General features: G+C 43.1%; 1 protein-coding gene across 1 annotated transcript in view; it reads right to left on the bottom strand.

Moving 5' to 3' along the window:
• The window catches only part of glra3 (glycine receptor, alpha 3), a 154,734-nt gene that overhangs the window by 85,333 nt on the left and 48,356 nt on the right, over positions 1 to 21,045 (bottom strand). The window contains exon 3 of the mRNA XM_048594971.1: positions 14,095 to 14,162. Coding sequence (XP_048450928.1) covers positions 14,095 to 14,162 — 68 coding nt within the window. The remainder of the gene's footprint in view (positions 1 to 14,094; positions 14,163 to 21,045) is intronic.

The raw sequence follows: 21,045 nt of genomic DNA, 5'->3' as shown, positions 1-21,045 counted from the left end.
TTATGAGAGGAATTGGACATAAAAGTCAGGATGTTATGCTTCAGTTCTACAGGAAAATTGTGAGGTCAAGTGTCAAATAGCGTGGGCAGTGTGGGTCTCCTTATTTAAGGAAAGATGTAAATGTGTTGGAGGCTGTTCAGAGGAGGTTTATCAGATTGATAAGTGGATCTAGTGGGTTGTTTTATAAGGAAAGGTTATATAGGCTGGGGATATGTTCACCAGAGCTTAGAAGAGTCGGGGATGATTTTAAAGTTTGAAATGCTGCAGGACCTAGACAGCATCCAGGTTTGGGCTGTCAAGTGACAAATGATATTCATGACACACAAATGCCAGGCAATAACCATCTTCACCAAAAGAGAATCTAATCATTGCCCCTTGATTTTCAAGCATCTCATCAATCCCCGACTCAGAAATGTATTGCCACTCCTTCACTGTTGCTAAGTCAAAATCTTGGAACTCCCTTTTTTAACAACATTGAGGCTGTACCTGCAGCAAATGGACTGCAATCATTGGAGAAAGCAGCTCTGCACTACCTTCTCAAAGTCAACTAGGAATGGGCAATAAATGCACCCAGCTGGTGAAACCCACATCCCCAAATGTATTTATGAAAACGTTTATATGATCCAAAATGGTCTTGACAAGTTGGGCATGGAAAGGATATTTCTTCATGTGGGTGAGTCCACACTGCCTGTCTCCATTGATACCCATAATCGCTTCTCCCCTGCAGAACCCAACTGGGCCCTCATCACCAGGCTCAACATGCTCGCTCCACTATCCCCCAACCAGACCTGATAACCACCTCCCCCGATACCTTCTCCTGTCTATGGAACCCAACAACTTCCTCCGTGCAAAGACCAGATAGGCCCCTCCTCCCTGAGACCCAAAAATCTCCTTCCACCAGGCCCTGACAGCCCCCTCCCCCAGGAGGCTGATGCCACCTCACTTCCCAGGTATGATACATCCACTTCACTGTTATACCCGATCAATACTCCTTACATGCCTAATGTATCTTAAACACTCAATAGTGCTGGTGCCCTTCTCACCTTTTCCTTGGCATGCCCCCCCATTTCATACTGGAGATCCTGGTACCCTACCCACTTGGCACTTTACCCACTTGGTACCCAACCCTCCCACTTACTTATGCAATCACAGGAGCTATCAATATGGCTGTTTGTGATGCTAGACATTTAAATTATAGAATATGACAACTACTGCCATGAGAAATGGAGGTGAAGAAGGTTATCCAAGATTACAAAGGAAACAATGGGGTGAGAAGAGACAGATGGTGTTTAATTTGGATAACTGTAATGTATTGTATTTTGGTAAAACAAACAAGGGGAGGACTTATTCAGTTATTGATAAGGCGCTGGGCAGCGTCGTTGAACAGAGAGACCTAGCGGTTCAGGTCCACAGTTCTTTGAAATTTGCGTCACAGGTAGAAAGGGTGGTTAAGAAGGCATTTAGCATGCTTGCTTCATTGCTCAGGCCATTGAATATAGGAGTTGGGGCATCATGTTGAGGTTATATAGGATGTTGGAGTACTGTGTAAACATCTAGTCATCCTGCTATAGGAAGGATGTTAGTAAATTGGAGAGGATTCGGAAAAGATTTACTAGGATGTTATTGGGACTGGAAGGCTTGAGTTATAAGGTTAGTTAGATGGGACTTTTCTCACTGGAGTATAGGTAGTTGAGGGATAACCTTATAAAAGTTTATAAAATCATGAGGGGCATTGATAAGGTGGATAGCAAAGGTCTTTTCCCTAGGATGGGTAAGTTCAAAACTAGGGGACTTATTTTTGAGGAGAGAGGAGAAAAATTAAAAATGGACCTGTTCAGGTCTGGAATGAGCTGCCAGAGGAAGTGATGGATGCAGGTGCAGTTACAACATTTAAAAGACATTTGGACAGGTACATAAATAGGAAAGGTTCAGAGGGGTATGGGCCAAATGCAGGCAAGTGGGACCAGTTTAGTTGGGGAAACTTGGGTGGCATGGAGGGGTTGGACCGAAGGGTCTGTTTCTGCGCTGTGTGACTCTGTCTCTAAGTATAATTGGTGACAGAATTGATTTGGCCTTTTTAAATCATCACGCACAGTTAAAATAAAAACACACCTAATAGTAGTGATTGAAAAAAGGTTAGCCACAGTCCAGGGATGTGTAGGCCAGATGGATTAGAGTTACAGGGATAGAGTAGAAGGGGTGTGTCTGGGTGGGATGCTCTTTGGAGGGTCAGTGTGGACTCGATGGGCCAAAATGGCCTGCTTCCACACTACAGGGAGACTATAATTCTATGAACATTAGCACAGTTTTGCAAAAGATGTGCCTTCCCCATTGTGACATAGAAGGAAATAATTTCTGGTGTTACGTCCTGTTATGTATAAAGGTAAAGCATCTTGTGGCAGTGGCTACTTGCATAATAGAAACAACCTAAAGCATGAATGAGACCACAAGGATGTTTGGTCAACTTGCAGATACAGTGTTCTTCTGGCAAAAAATATGCACGGCATTGAGACTTCTTACTCTCTGAATAATGAAATTCCACCAGCAGGAGTAGCTCAGACATTATGCTGCTGCGTGACACTATAATATTATTCTATTGGCAGAGAAAAGTGCGGCTTAATAAGTGGAGCTGCTGAGCTTTTCTTTAAGGCAAAGCCACATCTGAAATAATTGTCCAAATGAGCATCACTGAGGATGGAAAAGTCAGCCGCTTCTCCAAAGCTCAGGACTAATCTGCCTTATTCATAGCAGATAACGCTGCATTTCAGTGACATGAGCGCATTAAATTTCACTAATAATACAGACAGCCTCACATGATGCAAGAAAAGACTGAAGGTGGTTATTTGGAACATTGTCTGAATAATCTGCCTTCTGAGCTCACTTCCATGTGAAAGGTCTTTCCTACAGAGAACATTCCTGTGTATGCCCAGCAATTGCATGGCTAGTTGTCAATTCAATTCTCCTGTACAAATCAAGGTTATACTTTCCATCCAAGGAATGCAGGGGTGACTGAGGAGACTGGCCCTATAACATCTTGTGTTGAGAACCACGGGAGGCAATTTCATTGAAACTTATAAAATTTTTAAAGGGTGACAGTGAATGCATAGCGAAAAGAAATCTATTCACCAAATGGTAGTGAATCTTTGAACTTATCAAGCCTGTGGACATTTAGTCATTGAGTCTGTTCAATACAGAGATCAATTGATTTCTGGATATGAAATACATCAAAGGATATGGGGTAAGTGCAGAAATTGGCATTAAAGATTTGGAATGGAGGAGTCAGCTAGAAGGGCTCAATGATCTCTTATGTTTCTTTGATTCTCCTCATTAAATAATGCAGTTTACTTTGCATTTCTATCAACAATATAGCCAGTTTACTAGCACGATTACATACACCTCAGAGATGTAGATGGCAAAAATAAAAAGATAATGCAGATGAGCCGCAGCGCACAAACAGGGAAGGGAAGCGGCAATAGTGAAAGAGGCCAATGAGCCTGTGAAAGGTTCAGCCTAGCACCCATCTCTGCTGCTGCATCTATAGGTTCAGACACTTCACAAAGCATATTGCTATCTGAGAGTTATCAACAAAAATGAATCAGAATCACAACATTGTAACAGTGCAGAAGGAGGCCTTTCGGCTCTCAGGACTGCACTGGTTCCCTGAGTATTTCAAATTAGTGCTAACCTCTTGCCCTTTCTCTGTAATGCTGAACTTTCCCTCAGCCAATTTTGTATCCATGTTGCAACAGTCCCTTTCATTCTGTGACCAACAAATATCTCGACACGTCTGTTGTGTGACACTGTATCAAATGCCTTTTGTAAGTCACACTATATCAACAGCATTACCCTCATCAACCTACTCTGTTATCTCTTCAAAAACCTCCCATAATGAATCCACACTGACACTTCCAAATCAATCCACATTTTCCTATGTGGCTGTTAATTCTAACCTGAGTAATTGCTTCTAGAAGTTACCCCATCAGAGAAGTCAAACTGGCCATTCCATAATTGTTGGGCCAAGCTTTTTTTAAATGAAAATATAATGTTTCTATCTCTCCAGTTCTCTGGCACCATCCAGGAATCCATGGAAGATTGAAAGATAATTCCAATGCCTCTGCAATTACCCCTCTCACTTACCTCACTTTTTGACTCACCAACTTTATGGACCAACAGCTTCTCCAATACCTCCTCTTTATCAATTTTAAACTCTTCTCTTGACTGAGTTTTTTTTTTCTCATGGCTGAAACAGGATCTGCCTCATAGGTAAAGACAGATGCAAAGGATTAATTTAATCCCACAACCTGCTGCTTTACTCTACATATAAATTTGCTATTTTTGGGTCATAAGCCTCCTCTTACCACCCTTCTGTAATTGAAAAAATAGTAAAACCTCAGAAAAGACTTTGTAATTTCCCTTTAAGTCGACTGCCAGGCTTCTGTAATAATTCCTCTTTGCTTCTCATGTTTGCTTCTTTACCTCCCTCCACAGCCTTCGGTATTCAGTTTTGTTCTCAATTATATTCACTTCCTGACACCTGTCATGCACATATTTTTTCTTCTTTGATTTAATTTCTATCTATTTGCTCATTCAGGGAACTCTGGAGTTTACGTCCAATCTGAAATAACTCCACAAAGGCCAGTGTCCCGTCACCTAGTTCCTTTATTTACACGCGCATTGTACATGACACTGACCCAGCTTAGAGCCGGCTCCTCGAGTGAACAGACCCTCTGACACTCCTGTTTATATCTGTCAGCCAGGACTTCCTGATTGGACCAGGCTAACAGCCCCAATCTGGGAACTCATATTCTATGAGATCCACCTAGCTGACCTTGTTCCAATCACTGTTCCATCTTTCCTTTTGAGAGCATATACCTTGACTGCACCTGAACTATTTCCTTTTCGAAGGTAACCCGTCATTCTGGTACTGTTTTTTGTCTCTGCCAACCTTTGGTTACAGTCTATCTGGCCCAGTCCTTTCCTTGCCCCATTAAAGTTTGCTTTCCCCGGTTGATCACTGTTACTTTGGATTGACTTGATGTAATTTTCTATTGTTATACTCAACATCATGATGTAATGATCATTGTCTCCTAAATATTATCCCATTGCCCATTGACCTATATGGCACACTGAGTTCCCAAGAACTAGGTCTGGCAGCACCTCCATTCTTGTTCAAGGGACATATTGCTATCAGAAATTCTCCTGGACACAATCTTGGAACATTTTCCTCTCAATGTCACTTACCTTACCACTATCCCAGTTGATATATGAACAGTTAAAGTCACTCATTACAATGCCCTAACATGTCTGTGTGGAATAATGAAAAGAATTCTTTAACCAGAGCAGCAGATGTGGATGAAGAATTGTCTATACTGTAGCCTATATAAAGCAAGTCTTTGATGTTTGGAACACAGCTTCTGTTGCTATTGTAGCTTGGGGCTCAAGCGTTAAAGTTGTTTTCTTTTTTGACTTTGACCTACTGCAAGGTCACAATAGGGCACCCCCTTTGGGCAGTGCTTGTGGGTTTCATGGCTCCCACGAAAAGTGATGTTTCACACAGGTCAGTGGACAGGCTCGGGATTGCCGGCAGCAGAGGCGTTGCTACAGCAGGAATGAACCGGTTCCTGTCAAGTACTTCAGGGAGCAGGCAGCCACAACAAGGGTGGCCGCAACACTATTGCAACGTTGCTCACAGGATCTTTTTCTTGAAATCACTTTCAGGATGTGGGCATCAATTGTAAGGCCACTGTTTATTGCCTGACCCTAGTTATCCTTAGATGGTGGAGGTAAACCTCTTTCTTGAATCACTGCAGATTATTTCATAGAATCCCTCCAGTGTGGAAGCAGACCATTTGACCCATCAAGTCCACACCGACCCTTTGAAGGTCATCCCACCTTCCTACCCAATCCCTGTAACCCTGCACTTCTCATGGATAATCCTGCTAGCCTGCACCTCCCTAGACACTATGAGCAATTTAGCATGCCCAATCCACCTAACCTGCACATCTTTAGACTGTGGGAGGAAATTAATGCAACTGGAGGAAACCCACAGAGACATGAAAGACAGTGGAATCAAGCCCTGATCCCTGGTACTTTGGGGCAGCAGTGCTAACCACTGAGCCACTACGCCACCCCTATGTCATGAAAGTACTATCACTGTGCGGTTAGCTCAATGTGGACGAAAGACGAGTCCAAGTTGGTGCTTGACTGGGGTGGGATTGGGTTGCCTTATACTTGCCACTAGTGCCATTCTAGCTTGTTTAATGATGCAGAATTGATAAATGCTGACAAGAAAGCTTGGCACGTTCCTGTAGATGATAGATGGTACCATCATGTGGATGCTACACACTATTGCATGTGTACTGGTGCAAAAGAGAGTGGTTGTTTAAAGTGGTGAATGGGGTGCCAATCACATGGACTTCCTGAATGATGACAGTGAAGCTCCATCCATTCAAGCAAGAGCAAGATATTTCATCACACTATCATAAAAGGAACATACTGTAGGTGTTAGATACCTGAACTACAAACAGAAAGTGCTGGAGAAACTCTGCAGGTCTGGCAGCATCTGTGGAGAGAGGTAGAGAGATACACAAAGTCAATGTTTTGTTCCTATACAATATGCCTCTTTGAAGAATAGCTGCCAGACCCACTGAGTTTCTCCAGAAGTTTTGTTTTTATTTAATTGAATTCCATCAGACTCCTGACTTGTGACTTGTGAACTGAACACTTGGGAGGTGAGTTACTCAATGCAGATGACCCTATCTTTGGCCTTATCACCATGGCATTTATGTCAGTGGTCCACCTGAGGGTCTTTCTAACAGATTTCCCAAAAGGAGCCAGTAAATTGCCATGCTTCTCCAGCAATACATAAACCCCTGTACTTAGAGGATACAGTTGATTTTGTGTTTAATGTTACAAGTATTCCATCAATACAAATTTATTAGCCTTAGATGGGATGCAATAACAACTCACTAAACTGACTGCTGGAATGAGAGGGTGTCCTCTGAGATAAGACTGAGTACACTAAGCCTACATTCTTCATGAGTTGAGAAGAATGAGAAATGACCTAATTGGAATATATAAAAACCGAAAGAACTGCGGGTGCTGTTAATCAGGAACGAAAACAAAGTTACTGGAAAAGCTCAGCAGGTCTGGCAACATCTGCAAAGGAAACAAAAAACATAATTAACACTTCGGGTCCGGTGACCCTTCCTGAGTTCTGAGGAAGGATCACCAGACCCGAAACGTTAACTCTGTTTTTTCCTTCATGGATGCTGCCAGAGCTGTTGTAATTGGAATATATACCATTTTTAAGAGTTTTGTCGCTATAGAGAGGATTTGGGACCCTTGATTTTTCTGATATATATCAATAATCTGGATCCTGTTGTGCAGGGGACAATTTGATAATTTGCCAATGATGTGAACCTTGGAAAAATTGTAAAATGTGAGGGGGGCAGTGTCGAACTTCAGCAGAATTTTGACAAGTTGATGGAGTGGGTGAGTGGCACATGATTATTTTAATTCATTCATGATGTCACTGTAAGGAACCGTAAGATGATGCATATTGGTAGGAAGAACATTGAAAGACAATATATAATAAGTGGTACAATTCTAAAGGGGATGCAGGAACAGAGACTTGAGTGAATGCGAGTGTACTGAATGTGGCAGGAAGGTGGAGACAGCAGTAAGTAAAGCAGAAAAAGTAACTTCAGCCTTATTATGAATCAGCGATAGTAGGAACTGCAGATGCTGGAGAATCCGAGACAACAAGGTGCAGGGCTGGATGAACACAGCAGGCCAAGCAGCATCATAGGAGCAGAGAGGCTGATGTTTCGGGCCGAGACCCTTCATCAGAAAAGGGGGAGGGGAAGGGGGTTCTGAAATAAATAGGGAGAGAGTGGGAGGCGGATAAAAGATGGATAGAGGAGAGGATACGTGGAGAGGAAACAGACAGGTCAAAGAGGCGGGGATGGGGCCAGTAAAGGCGAGTGTAGGTGGGGAGTTAGGGAGGAGATAGGTCAGTCCAGGGAGGACGGACAGGTCAAGGGGGCGGGATGAGGTTAGTAGGTAGGAGATGGAGGTGCGGCTTGAGGTGGGAGGAGAGGATAGGTGGGAGGAAGAACAGGTTAGGGAGGCAGGGACGAGCTGGACTGGTTTTGGGATGCGGTCGGGGGAGGGGAGACTTTGAAACTTGTGAAATCCACATTGATACCATTGGGCTGCAGGGTTCCTATATCGGGCAACCACCTAGAAACCGATATTCATTTCAAGCCCACCGACTCCCACAGCTACCTAGAATACTCCTCCTCCCACCCACCTTCCTGCAAAAATGCTATCCCCTATTCCCAATTCCTTCGCCTCCGCCGCATCTGCTCCCAGGATGAGGCATTCCACTCCCGTACATCTCAGTCGTCCTCGTTTTTCAAGAACCGTAACTTCCCCCCTCAGTGGTCGAGAACGCCCTCAACCGTGTCTCCCACATCTCCCGCAACTCATCCCTCACACCCCATCCACGCAATAAGAACCAAAAATGAATCCCCCTCGTCCTCACGTACCACCCCACCAACCTCCGGATCCAACGCATCATCCTCCGACACTTCCGCCATTTGCAATCCGACCCCACCACCAAAGACATCTTTCCCTCCCCACCCTTATCTGCTTTCCGGAGGGACCACTCTCTCCGTGACTCCCTTGTCCGCTCCACACTCCCCTCCAGCTCCACACCCGGCACTTTTCCCTGCAACCGCAGGAAGTGCTACATCTGCCCCCATTCCTCCTCCCTCACCCCCATCCCAGGCCCCAAGAAGATTTTCCACATCAAGCAGATGTGGTATACTGCATTCTCTGTACCCGTTGTGGCCTTCTCTACATCGGGGAAACCAAGCGGAGGCTCGGGGACCGCTTTGCAGAACACCTACGCTCGGTTCGCAATAAACAACTGCACCTCCCAGTCGCGAATCATTTCAACTCCCCCTCCCATTCCTCAGACGACATGTCCATCCTGGGCCTCCTGCAGTGCCACAACGATGCCACCCGAAGGTTGCAGGAACAGCAACTCATATTCCGCTTGGGAACCCTGCAGCCCAATGGTATCAATGTGGATTTCACAAGTTTCAAAGTCTCCCCTCCCCCGACCGCATCCCAAAACCAGTCCAGCTCGTCCCTGCCTCCCTAACCTGTTCTTCCTCCCACCTATCCCCTCCTCCCACCTCAAGCCGCACCTCCATCTCCTACCGACTAACCTCATCCCGCCCCCTTGACCTGTCCGTCCTCCCTGGACTGACCTATCCCCTCCCTAACTCCCCACCTACACTCACCTTTACTGGCCCCATCCCCGCCTCTTCGACCTGTCTGTTTCCTCTCCACCTATCCTCTCCTCTATCCACCTCCCACTCTCTCCCTATTTATTTCAGAACCCCCTTTTCTGATGAAGGGTCTCGGCCCGAAACGTCAGCCTCTCTGCTCCTATGATGCTGCTTGGCCTGCTGTGTTCATCCAGCCCTGCACCTTGTTGTTTCAGCCTTATTATGAGAGGTTTTGAGTTCAAGAGCAAGGAGGTGGTGTTCAACTTGTTAGAGTTCTATGAACAGTTGCAAGTGTGACATAATAGAAATGAGGTGAATGTATTGGAGTGAATGCAGAAGTGATACACAAGGTTCCAGGCATGGTTCCAAGCTATAGTCCAACAGGTTTATTTGAAAACACAAGCTTTCGAAGCCTTGCCCCTTTTTCAGTTGTTAGTGAGAGAGGTGGCATCAGACACAGAAATTAAAAGTAAAAGATCAAACTAATGAGGATGTGCTAAACAAACCTAAGATGCTGTTAAATCTTTGATCAGTTGGAAGGTCTTAATTGATTCATATATATATGTAAATCGCCGAATTTCTTTCAAGCCACTGCACTGAAAGAGCTAAAGCGTAAAGAAGAAGTGACATTTTAGGTCATGGCAGATACTCATGTGACTCAGCCAATGTTGTCTATCTCATACGCTGCAGGCAAGGATGCCCCGAGGCATGGTATATTGGTGAAACATTGCAGATGCTACAATTAGGGATGAATGGGCATTGCACAACAATCTCCAGACTGGGATGTTCCTTCTCAGTAGGGAAATGCTTCAACGGTCAAGGACATTCAGCCTCGGATCTTTGGGTAAACATCTTCTAAGGTGGACTTTGGGATACACAACAATGCAGAGTCGCTGATCAGAGGCTGATATCCAAGTTCGGCACCCATGAGGTCAGCCTCAACCGGGATCTTGGGTTCATGTCGCACTACAGGTGACCCCACCACACAATACACTCTCACACACATTCTCACTTTGCACACATACACACACACACACACTCACTCACACAAACACACACTCTCACACAGACCCTGTCTCATACATACACTGTCTCTCAAACACACACGCACACACGCGCACACACAAATCTATGGAGTGAATTTGTATTTGCAGATACATTCTATTTGTTGAAAAAGCACCCAATTTATAGACAGTCAGTCAATGTGGCGTTCTATAAATTTTAGAAATAAAACCCGTCTGACTCCAAACCAAAAGATAAACAGATTCTAAACAAAGTCTCACAACTACATGCATTGTCTGACCTAAAACGTCACCTCTTCTTTATACTGATAAAACCTTTAGTTCTCTCAGGGCGGTGACTTGAAAAGAATTTGGCGATTTACATATACGTATTAATCAATTAAAACCTTCTAATTGATTAAAGATTTAACTGCATCGTAGGCTCGTTCAATACATCCTCATTAGTTATGCAATGCTTTGACCATTTACACATAAATTCTGTCTGATGCCACCTCTCTCATTAACACCTGAAGAAGGAACAAGGCTCTGAAAGCTTATGTTTTCAAATAAACCAGTTGGACTATAACCTGGTGTCATGTGATTTCTCACCTTGTCCAACCCAGTCCAACACCAGCACCTCTACATCATAGTTCCAAGCAGAAACTTCGTTTATGAGCATAAATTTAAAAGGTTGGGACTTTGCCCTTAGAGAGAAATTTGATTGATGTTTCCAAAATCATGTGCAGACTGGATAGGGTGGACAGGGAGAAAGTGTTCCCACATACAAAACAAAAGGGCATAGATTTAAAGTGACAAAAAAAACCCCAAAGACCTGCAGATGCTGGAAATGAAAAACAGAAGGAGAAATTGCTGGAAAAGCGTAGCAGGTCTGAAAGCATCTGTAGAGGCAAAGCAGAGTTAACGTTTAAGTCCAATGACCCTTCTATATTTAAGGTGATGGGTGAATGAAGCAAGGGTGATGAGTAAAAAATCTTTTTCCCACAGTGATTAGCTCGGGTATCCATTACCTGGAAGTATGGTGGAGGCAGGTTTAACTGAGACATTTAAGAGGGTAATGCATGTTTATTTAGAAATGAAATGCAAGGTCTTCTATACCAGAACATCACATTGTTGTCACTGGGTCCAAATCATGGGCTTCCCTTTGCAACACCATTTTGGGGCTACTTAAACCAAATTGAATGCAGCAGTTCAAGAAGATCGCTCACCACCACATTCTGAACGATAACTAGGTAGGAACAATAAATATGGGCACAGCCAATGAAATCCACATCCCTGAATGAATATAAAATAAGTCGTCTAGTTTTATTAGGGGGATAGTTTCTGGCTGAGATCTGTGGACTGCTGTCAATATGGAAATTTTTCAAATAAGTGTTCTACAAGGTCCTATTTATTACTCGGCCAAACAATTTGTTATTAACCAATACAATTTTAATTGACAATAATTTTCACATCCGGGTCCTGACTCAAATTGGCATGTTCCAGAAAAGGTAATGCATATTTTTGAAGGGCTAAGCCAACTGTTGGGCTTACTGTCTAATGAAGGGCACCTTATGGGGTTCTGAAGACAAAGGGCCACTTGGAGGTCTCTAAAAACCAATGCCTTCAAAAGGGCATTGGAATACTATTCAGGTAAAAATGATGTGAAGGAAGCAGGCACTAGATAATGGTGCTCATTTGAAGAGACTGCACAGTAAGACGTCTGTGATTATGCATCAGCAGCCCAGTTGACTGAGATGGGAGCTTCAGCTCCTTAATTGAGTGACAGGAGGCCCTTTCTGAAGAGGTCAGTCTTTTGTCATTTAAAATGTCCACAGCCGGTTGCCCATGATCTAGAAGGGGCACTGCCAATGGCCTAGACCTGTGGCCCAATGACCATTATGGACCAGGGTTGAGGGGAGGAGGCTCTGGTATGACCCATTTCCCCCTCCCCCACCACTTTTGCTCCACCCATTCCTAAGCCCTGAATGTTGTTCAGGCTGGAGCGAAGCAGCTGCACTGTCGAATGAAAATCTTAGGTGATGAAAAGATGGGGCCTTAACAAGGATTTATCTTCAACAACAATATTCACTGGAGCAGCCAATCTGACCCAGAGCTGCCCTTATTGAAAATTGCTCAGGGTGGGGTTGGTGGCATCAATCCCCTCCAATTTTGGTGTGGCCCATTTGAACACTCAGCTCACTACCCATAATCATACTATTGTTATTTGTTATAGAATAATATTACGCCTTTCCCAAGGGATATGGATGGAGTAATGTGACATATTGGCCAGAATTCAAGTCACTGAAATGATTGATGATCAGAATTTGTGGCATCCCATTCATTAAGGAGACAGTTTGAAGATCAGGCTTTGCACAATCAGCCAAAATGGCTCACCCAATCTGCTTCCTAAAATGCAGCATCGTTTGTACCAGCAAAATCATCTTAATGTGATGCTGTGGTTATTGAATATGTCTTTTCACAAATAACCGTGTCTGTGCCATCACATGAATTTCTTCATGATTGAATGAAAACCTCGATTCTGACTTGTTCCCATGCCTTCACAACTCACTCATGCAGGTTTGTTTATAAATAACTGTCATGTCAAAATTCATGGGAGTCCCACATACACTCCCAATACACGCCAATCTGCATCTACTGTCTTGTTGCTATTGGATTATAAATTGCAGAAATTCAATAAGCAAATCATCAGTTTCTGCTGAGATACACCGTGAAATTTTTCCTACTGTAACAGTACAGAATTGGTTCTTTTCACAAACCTAGTGGACCATTCAGGGCCAGCTTTGAAATCTGTATTGCTAACATTGTGGCTTATTTCAGGGTGGAGATTCCGATAGATTCTGTTCTGGCAATTTGAATCAACGCAATTTTAAATTTAATTCTCCAACTGGTCCCACAAGCCATACTTTCCTCTGTTTGCACATGTATTCTGATATATCTGCCTAAGCTGTGCAGCGTGATTCACACAATCCCTAACGTTCTTCTCCAGTACCTTGAATTCTCAAACTGCTGCCCAATCGTTTTGCTGCTCTGCAATCTCAGTGACTTTAAGATTGATTGGGCTGTGTATCTGCAGATCCATAGGACCATAAGACATAAGTAGGCCATTCAGCCCATTGTATCTGTTCCACCATTTCATGAGATAATGGTTGATCTGACAATCTTCAGCTCCACTTTCCTGCCTTTCCTCCATCGCCCTTATTCCCCCTCTGATTAAAAATCTTTCTATTTCAGCCTCAACAGACCTCTGTGGCAAAGAATTCCACAGATTCATAACCTTTTGGGCAAAAAAAAACTTCCCACCTCTGTCTTAGTTAGGATTACTGCAGTGAGGTTGTATCCTTGACAGTTGATGTATGCATACATGAGGATATGAATAATCACCTTCAAATGAGCAGCTTTGCACCAGTGGCAAGTGGATATTGCGTCAAAGAGGTTTGGACTTATTGGCCAAAGGTCAGAGGTTGAATTCACATGAGGTTGACTAATATTCAAGTATATGCAATATGTAATAAGACCTTAAACAAAGACAGATGCCCCAGAAGATGACGTTAATTGAGAAGAAAAGAGGTTTTTCTCTCTCTCTCTCTCTCACACACACACACACAGACACACAGACACACATGCACACAGACACACATAGACACGCACACAAATGCACACACACAGACACAGACTCTCTCACACACACTCATAGATATGTATATGTATATGTATATATAATGTTATAAAGCAGCTTACTGCACAATAAATAAATTAATATTTGTACTCACCATTGTTGTCTCTGCAATTGAACCAAAGCTGTTAATAAATATGTTGCAGCTGACATTAACAGGAGGGCCTGCAAAAACAATAAGCGAAAGAGTAAACCTCAAACATTCTCTCCAAAAGACGAAGCAAAATCAGAAACAAAATGTCCATCTGAATCAGGTTCATTCTTGACATTGAGAGAGCCCCTGAGACCTTGCTTACAGCTTCTTTTCCCTTCTGTCTCTGATTCACTTACTCAGTCCCCGACCTTCCAGCCACTGTTTTTTTTATCACCTGGAAGAGATGTGTATGGCAGGCTCCTCAGTGGTCTCTGTTCAGATTATCTCAGTTTGTAAGCGGTAACGAGACCACATACAAGGACTGAGCTTCTTTCTGTTGTGAAAGGAGACTGGGCAGAGAATGTGCACATGGTAGACAAACAGGAGGCTGGAAGAACACAGCAGGCCAGGCAGCATCTGAAGGAAAGGAGCAGTCAAAGGATAATACCCGAAACGTTGACTTCTCCTTTCCTCCAGATGCTGCCTGGCCTGCTATATTCTTCCAGCCTCCTGTTTGTCTACCTTGGATTCCGGCATCTGTAGTCTTTTTTGTCTCTAACAGAGAATGTGCACATATAAGGTAAGTAGATACGCAGATAACAAGTGGTCCCTGTAATTTCCTAGACTGGTTTTGATTGACAGAATCACAGAGCAATTTTCCACGGCATTTTCTCCTCTTTTTGGGTGCAGGTTTCTCTGTAAGAAGCAGGGAAGAAGGATGTTTAACCATGGTGTCTCAGGTATGATCGGTTGGTTATGCTGCTGGATATCTTTCTGTTAATTATTTTTGTATGCTCATTTTTGTTTTATCTCCTAGGGAGAGAGTCTGGACATTTCCAAATGCCATTGACTGAATTTTCATTTGGTCTAAATAACATTTAATATCCTTAGGGTAGTTACTAAGTACAACATGACGTTAGACACAAAACCCCTCCAATGCATTTAGTCTCACTGTTCAAGAGCACTAATTCGACTGTCTCTGCATTGCAACTTTTCACATTCACTTAAGCAGACAGTACTTCAGCTCAAAATCTCATCTGAAGGACACCACCTCAGGCAATACAGGGAGTCAGCTTGCAGAGTTCTGGTGTAGGTCTTGAACCCAGAACCTCATAACCCGGAGGCAAAAAGTGCAACATGCAGACAAATTACTTCATTAGGTGCTGAGCCTGCTGTTTATTGTGTACTGTCTGCACTGCAATCCGGAATTAAAGAACATGCATTTTGTATTAATTCAGGGAATTGTTGAAGACCAAAATAGAGCCACTCCTTGTGGTGTATATAGTCTAGTGCCAGTTCAGGACAAAGAGTATTGAAGACTCGCTCCTCGGTCTGCTTTCCTTTTCTCTCTATCCAGAAGAATTATCACACACAACTGAGTGACCTTCACCATCAAAATCATCTTGACGTCTTTGCTTTTTTTTCAACTAATGACCAGCACCAGTAAAAATACCCATATAGCCAATTGAAAATTTACAAGCAAAGGCCATTATGAGCAATGCAAACCATCAAATGAGACTGCGTCTGCTTTTTTAAAAAAATTTAACCTATTATACAATCAACCTATTCAGAGATATTTTTGCACACCTCTGAAGCGGGTAGGACTTGAACCTGGGCCTCCTGGTCCAGGGGTAGGGACACTACCACTGTACCACTTGAGAGCTTCCTAGGTTTGCTTGATAAAAGGCTCAGGTGATGAGTTCCAGGCCATTGCCTTTTACCAAAGGAACTCATACTCAACAAGCGCCAGAAGGTGATTAATTCGTGATTCTCTGTGGGCCTTGTAGGGGTTATTACATATTTATATTCTCACAACTCAGGTCTTCCCATAGCTGACAGCCGGTTGAAAGTTCTGTATTCTGCACCCAATGCTGTAAGACAGAATACTGCAAGCATGATGCCAAAAAGTGTGCAGTGAGCTCAACGGCACACTAACAGGTTTTGTTGATTCTACCTGGGGCTTAAGAATACTGTGAGCATTCTTCTGTTTTCCTCAAATAATGCCAGGGTCATTTTTTACATTTACATGAGTGGCAAGATAAAGCCTCTGCTTAACTTCCTCATTGAGAAGCTGACTATTAGAGACTAGACCACTATTACTGCAGTACCACTGAACTGGGTGCCTTAATTTTATGCTCATGCCTCTGCAGTGGGATTTGAACCTACAACTTCTGACACTGGATTAGTACTAAAACATCAAAGCTAACAGCTATGAGTGCACTTTGTAAGATTATTCAAACCAAGCATTCCTTGAAAGGTCAATTTCATGGCAGTTTCCAAGGCAATATCACGATCTAGCCAAGAAATACCTTCTATGCTTTGCATAGATTTAATGAACTTTTAAGTCATTTTAGGTAAAAATAAATAACGTTAGACTACTATAAGCTGCAGGATAATATTGGGATCTGAAGCTGACTTATTACACATTACCTTGTTTCCATCCTGGGTGACCTAAAAGTGAAATAACCTTAAACATTCCATGGAACAATTATAACCACATTTTCACAAACAAATCCAAAATTTAGCTTTTTAAAAGGTAATATCTGTGACTTTTTCAGTGTCATGCTAAATATAGCTCCAGAACAATGAGCGTCACCCAGCATCATGGCTCAACATCAGCAGAAAAATGTCAAGTGTAATATTTGGCCACCTGCAAATGCATTCTCACCTGGTACAAACGCTGGTTTGGTGATGTTTGGAAAGATTATCTCAGTAGGAGCAGAGAGTGCTCGTACCAGTAGGAAAGGAAGTTGCATTCATGTTCCTCATGACAGACTCAAGAAAGGGAATTTTAATTGACCCCTCCTTGAATTGATTACATTTAGCTCAGGTGGGAATCATAACAACTTAAGAACTAGGAACGGCAGTCAGCAATTCAGTCCCTTGAGCCTGCTTTACCACATAATACGACCATCTCAACAACCAGTCAACCTTCTCACCTGCTCCCCATAAACTGTCACCTCCTTAATCTTATTCAGGGCCCCAGTATCCACTGGACCTTGGGGCAGTGAGTTTCATCAGTTCAGAAACAAAGTTACTGGAAAAGCTCAGCAGGTCTGGCAACATCTGTGAAGAAAACATCAGAGTTAACGTTTCGGGTCCGGTTCTGAGGAAGGGTCACAGACCCTGAAACGTTAACTCTGATTTTTTCTTCACAGATGTTGCCTGACCTGCTGAGCTTTTCCAGCAGCTTCTGTTTTTGTTCCATAGGTTCAGAACCTTTTCAGAGAAGTAATCCCTCCTCATGCCTGTTTAAATCTGTCACCACCCATCCCAAAACTACAACCTCTCATTCTATATTGCCCAGCAAGGGGAAATACCTGATCAACATCTGCTTTGTCAATCTCCTTTAGCATCTTCTCAGAAATGTTACAGATCTGAAGCAGGAACCCAACCTTCTTTAATGCACATCCACATATTTCTAATGGCTGCACTATCAAATGTGGTGATAATTCTGCTCTGATGAGGTTATGGCATCATTGAAACTGTATGCTTCAAATTTTATCAGATTTATATTTCTAAACATATGTTGGCTGTTTTTCCCAGGTCTTAACACCTCCTCACTAAACCTCATAACCCTGTGATCACCCTTAACTAAAGCCCCTTTAATGTTAATTCCAACTCTCAACCTTCACTGTGATCTCCAATTCTCTCCCAATCTGCTATTCCTTTCCTGATTAACAAATTTCCTGTGATCTCCTCATCTTTCTGGAGACTTATGGACACCTCTGCATACATTGACCCCTGATGTCTTTGATTCTTCCTGCCTTAATCACCCCTTGACCAATTCTCCAGTTACCATCAATCTTCTCCATAAGATCAACAACGCCATGTCTCCACAAGATCTTCAATTCTCCCCCAGTCCCTGATATGCCCAACTTATGAATCTCCTAACCATATCTCTCAACCCAAAACCCATCTTTTCCTGAAGTTGTGGCCATGAGCCTCAGGATTTCCCGGAGAGACTTACAGACAGGTAAGTTTGACAATCAGGCTGGCTTGCTGTGAGGAATTTCTCAAAGAGACATGATTGCCCACTCAGCTAGAATTCCACAACATTCAGGGAAATTAGCATTTGGGCTTTTTGGCCAGCTATCTCATGAATGTCAGGTACCAAGATTCTACATCCAAAACTTCCAGTGTCCGTGGTAGGTAAAGCAACTGGTACTGATACAGAACTCTAACTTCTGAAAAAGAGTCATAAAGGATTTGAAATGTTAACTCGGTTTGTGTCTCCACACATGCTACCCAGGCCTGCTGAGTTTCTCCAACATTTTCTGTGATTTGTTCATATATTGGTACTGGCGATTTTTTTCTACCTTCGCAGAATATTCCAGTGCATTGTGCTGATTCTCGCAATAAACATTGCATCTAGTGCCACTCACCTGCCTTATCTCTGTAGCACCGTACACTCTATCTTTTCGGAAGGTAATGTAATTTGATCTTAAATGCCTCAACTGAATCTACCTCTACCACACTCTCAGACAGTGCATTCCGAACTTAATCTTTTCATCCAAAAACCTAAAGCATCATTTCCTTCAAATGTTGACTACATTCTGTATCGAATCCGAATAAGCCTTTATGATCATTGTGAAATGCCAAATAAAAAGTGAATATAATTCATAGAGTCATTGAGTCCTACAACACAGAGACAGGCCCTTTGGCCCAAACTGGTCCATGCCAACCAAAATGTCCATCCACGCTAACCCCATTTCCCTTCACTTGGCCCATATCTTTCTAAACCTTTCCTCTACAAGTATTTGTCCAAATGCCTTTTAAATGTTGTTAATGTACACGCCTCAACCACTTCTGCTGGCAGCTCATTCCATATGCATACCACTCTCTGTGTAGAAAAGTTGCCCCTCAGGTTCCCATGTATTCTTTCCCCTGTTACCTTAAACTGATGCCCTCCAGTCCGCAATTCCCCAACTCTGGGGAAAAGACTGAGTGCATTCATCCTTTCCATGCCTCTCTTGATCTTATATACTTCTATGAGATCCCCTCTCAGACTCCTATGCTCTAAAGAAAAAAGTCCTAGCTTGTCCAACTTCTCCCTATAACTCAGTCCCTTGAGTCTTGGCAACATCCTTGTAAGTTTCTTCTGCATGCTTTCCAGTTTAATAACATCCTTCCTATAGCAAGGTGACCAAAACTGAACACACTACTCCAAGTACGACCTCACCAATGTCCTATACAACTGCAACATAGCTTCTCAACTTCTATACTCAATGCCCTGACTGATGAAGGCCAGTGCACCAAAAGCCTTCTCTACTGCCCTGTCTTTCTGACTCAACTTTCAGAGAACTGTGCACATGAACTCCAAGGTCCCTCTCCTCCACCACACTCCTTAAGGCCCTACCATTCACCATGAAACTCCTGCCTTGATTTGACTTTCCAAAATGTAACACCTCACACTTATCTATATTAAATGCCATTTGCCATTTGCCATTTCTTGGCCCACTTCCTCAGCTGATCAAGATCCTGCAACAATTTCTGATAACCTTTCACACTGTCCATGATACTGCCTATTTTAGTGTCTTCTGCAAACTTACTTATCATGCCTTGTACATTATCATCCAAAGCATTGGTATAGATAACAAACAACAATGGGCCCAGTATCGACCCCTGAGGCACACCACTAGTCACAGGCCTCCAGTCCGACAAGTATCCTTCCACTATTACTCTCTGCTTCCCACCACTAGGCCAGTTGTGTATCCAATTTGCCTGCTCTCCCTGGATTCCATGCAATCTAATCTTCCAGAGCAGAATAACATGATTCAGAACACCTTTTCATGGAATTATTTCAGAAATATTTGACTCAGACGGTGTGTAAGAGTAATAATTGGGTAATTATACGACGGTATTTCAACTTTCCAAGCATAAGTTGGGATAATCATAGTGTTAAGGGTTTAGAGGGCCCAGGATTCTTGAAATGTATCCAGGGGAGTTTTTTTGTCTCAATACGTAGAAGGTCCAACAAGGGGCGGCACAGAGATATATCTGGTTCTGGGGAAAGAAGGTGGTCAAGTGTTCGAAGTGGCAATGGGGGAATATTTTAGCGATAAAGACCATAAACATGGTACGGTCCAAATTTGTTACGGACAAGGGAAAATATGGCCTGCAAAAGACTTCTTTGGATTACAGAAAGGCAGATTTTATTAAAATAAAGCAGGATCTGGCCACAGTAGATTGGGAACAGCTCCTTGTGGGTAAGTCTACAGAGGACCAATGAGACACATTCAAAAAGAAACTGAGGAAGAGTACAGGCCCAAAATGTACCCTTTAGAAAGAAGAATACAAGTAATAAGTTCAGGGAACCCTGAATGTTGAGGACAATTCAGGACTGAGTGAGGAAGAAGAGTAAGGCTTTTAGCAAGTCCAAAGTGAGCAAGTCAACTGCGGCCCGAGAGGAATACAGGAAGTGCAGGAGGGAATGGAAGAAAGGAATTAGAAGAGCAAAAAGGGGAATAAAATGGACTTGTGAACAGGAGAATCCTAAGATATTTTATGAGTACATTAAAGGGAACAGGTTAATGAAGGAAAGAGTAGGGCCCATTAAGGACAAAGGGGGCAACCTGTATGTGATACCACAGGAGATTGGAATGATGTTGAATAAATACTTCTCTTCAGTCTTCACTCTGGAAAAGGAGAAAGAAAGTACGGAATTCAGGAAAAGGGAACGTGAGGAACCTGTACAGTTTGACATAGGAAATAGGGAGGTATTGGAGACTCTGTCAGGTTCAAAAACAGACAAATCCCCCAGCTGGTGAACTGCATCCCAGGCTGCTGTGGGAGGCAAGGCAGGAATTTGCAGGGGCACTGACACAAGTTTTTACTTCCTCTCTGGCCACAGGGGAAGTGCCTGAGGACTGGAGGATGGCTAATGTGGTTCTACTTTTTAAGAAGGGTGATAGA

Source organism: Rhincodon typus, chromosome 3, assembly GCF_021869965.1.
Source record: "Rhincodon typus isolate 14 chromosome 3, sRhiTyp1.1, whole genome shotgun sequence".
Taxonomy (NCBI): domain Eukaryota; kingdom Metazoa; phylum Chordata; class Chondrichthyes; order Orectolobiformes; family Rhincodontidae; genus Rhincodon; species Rhincodon typus.
Note: the sequence above shows the minus strand (reverse complement) of the source record. Positions and strands in the feature narration are given on the sequence as shown.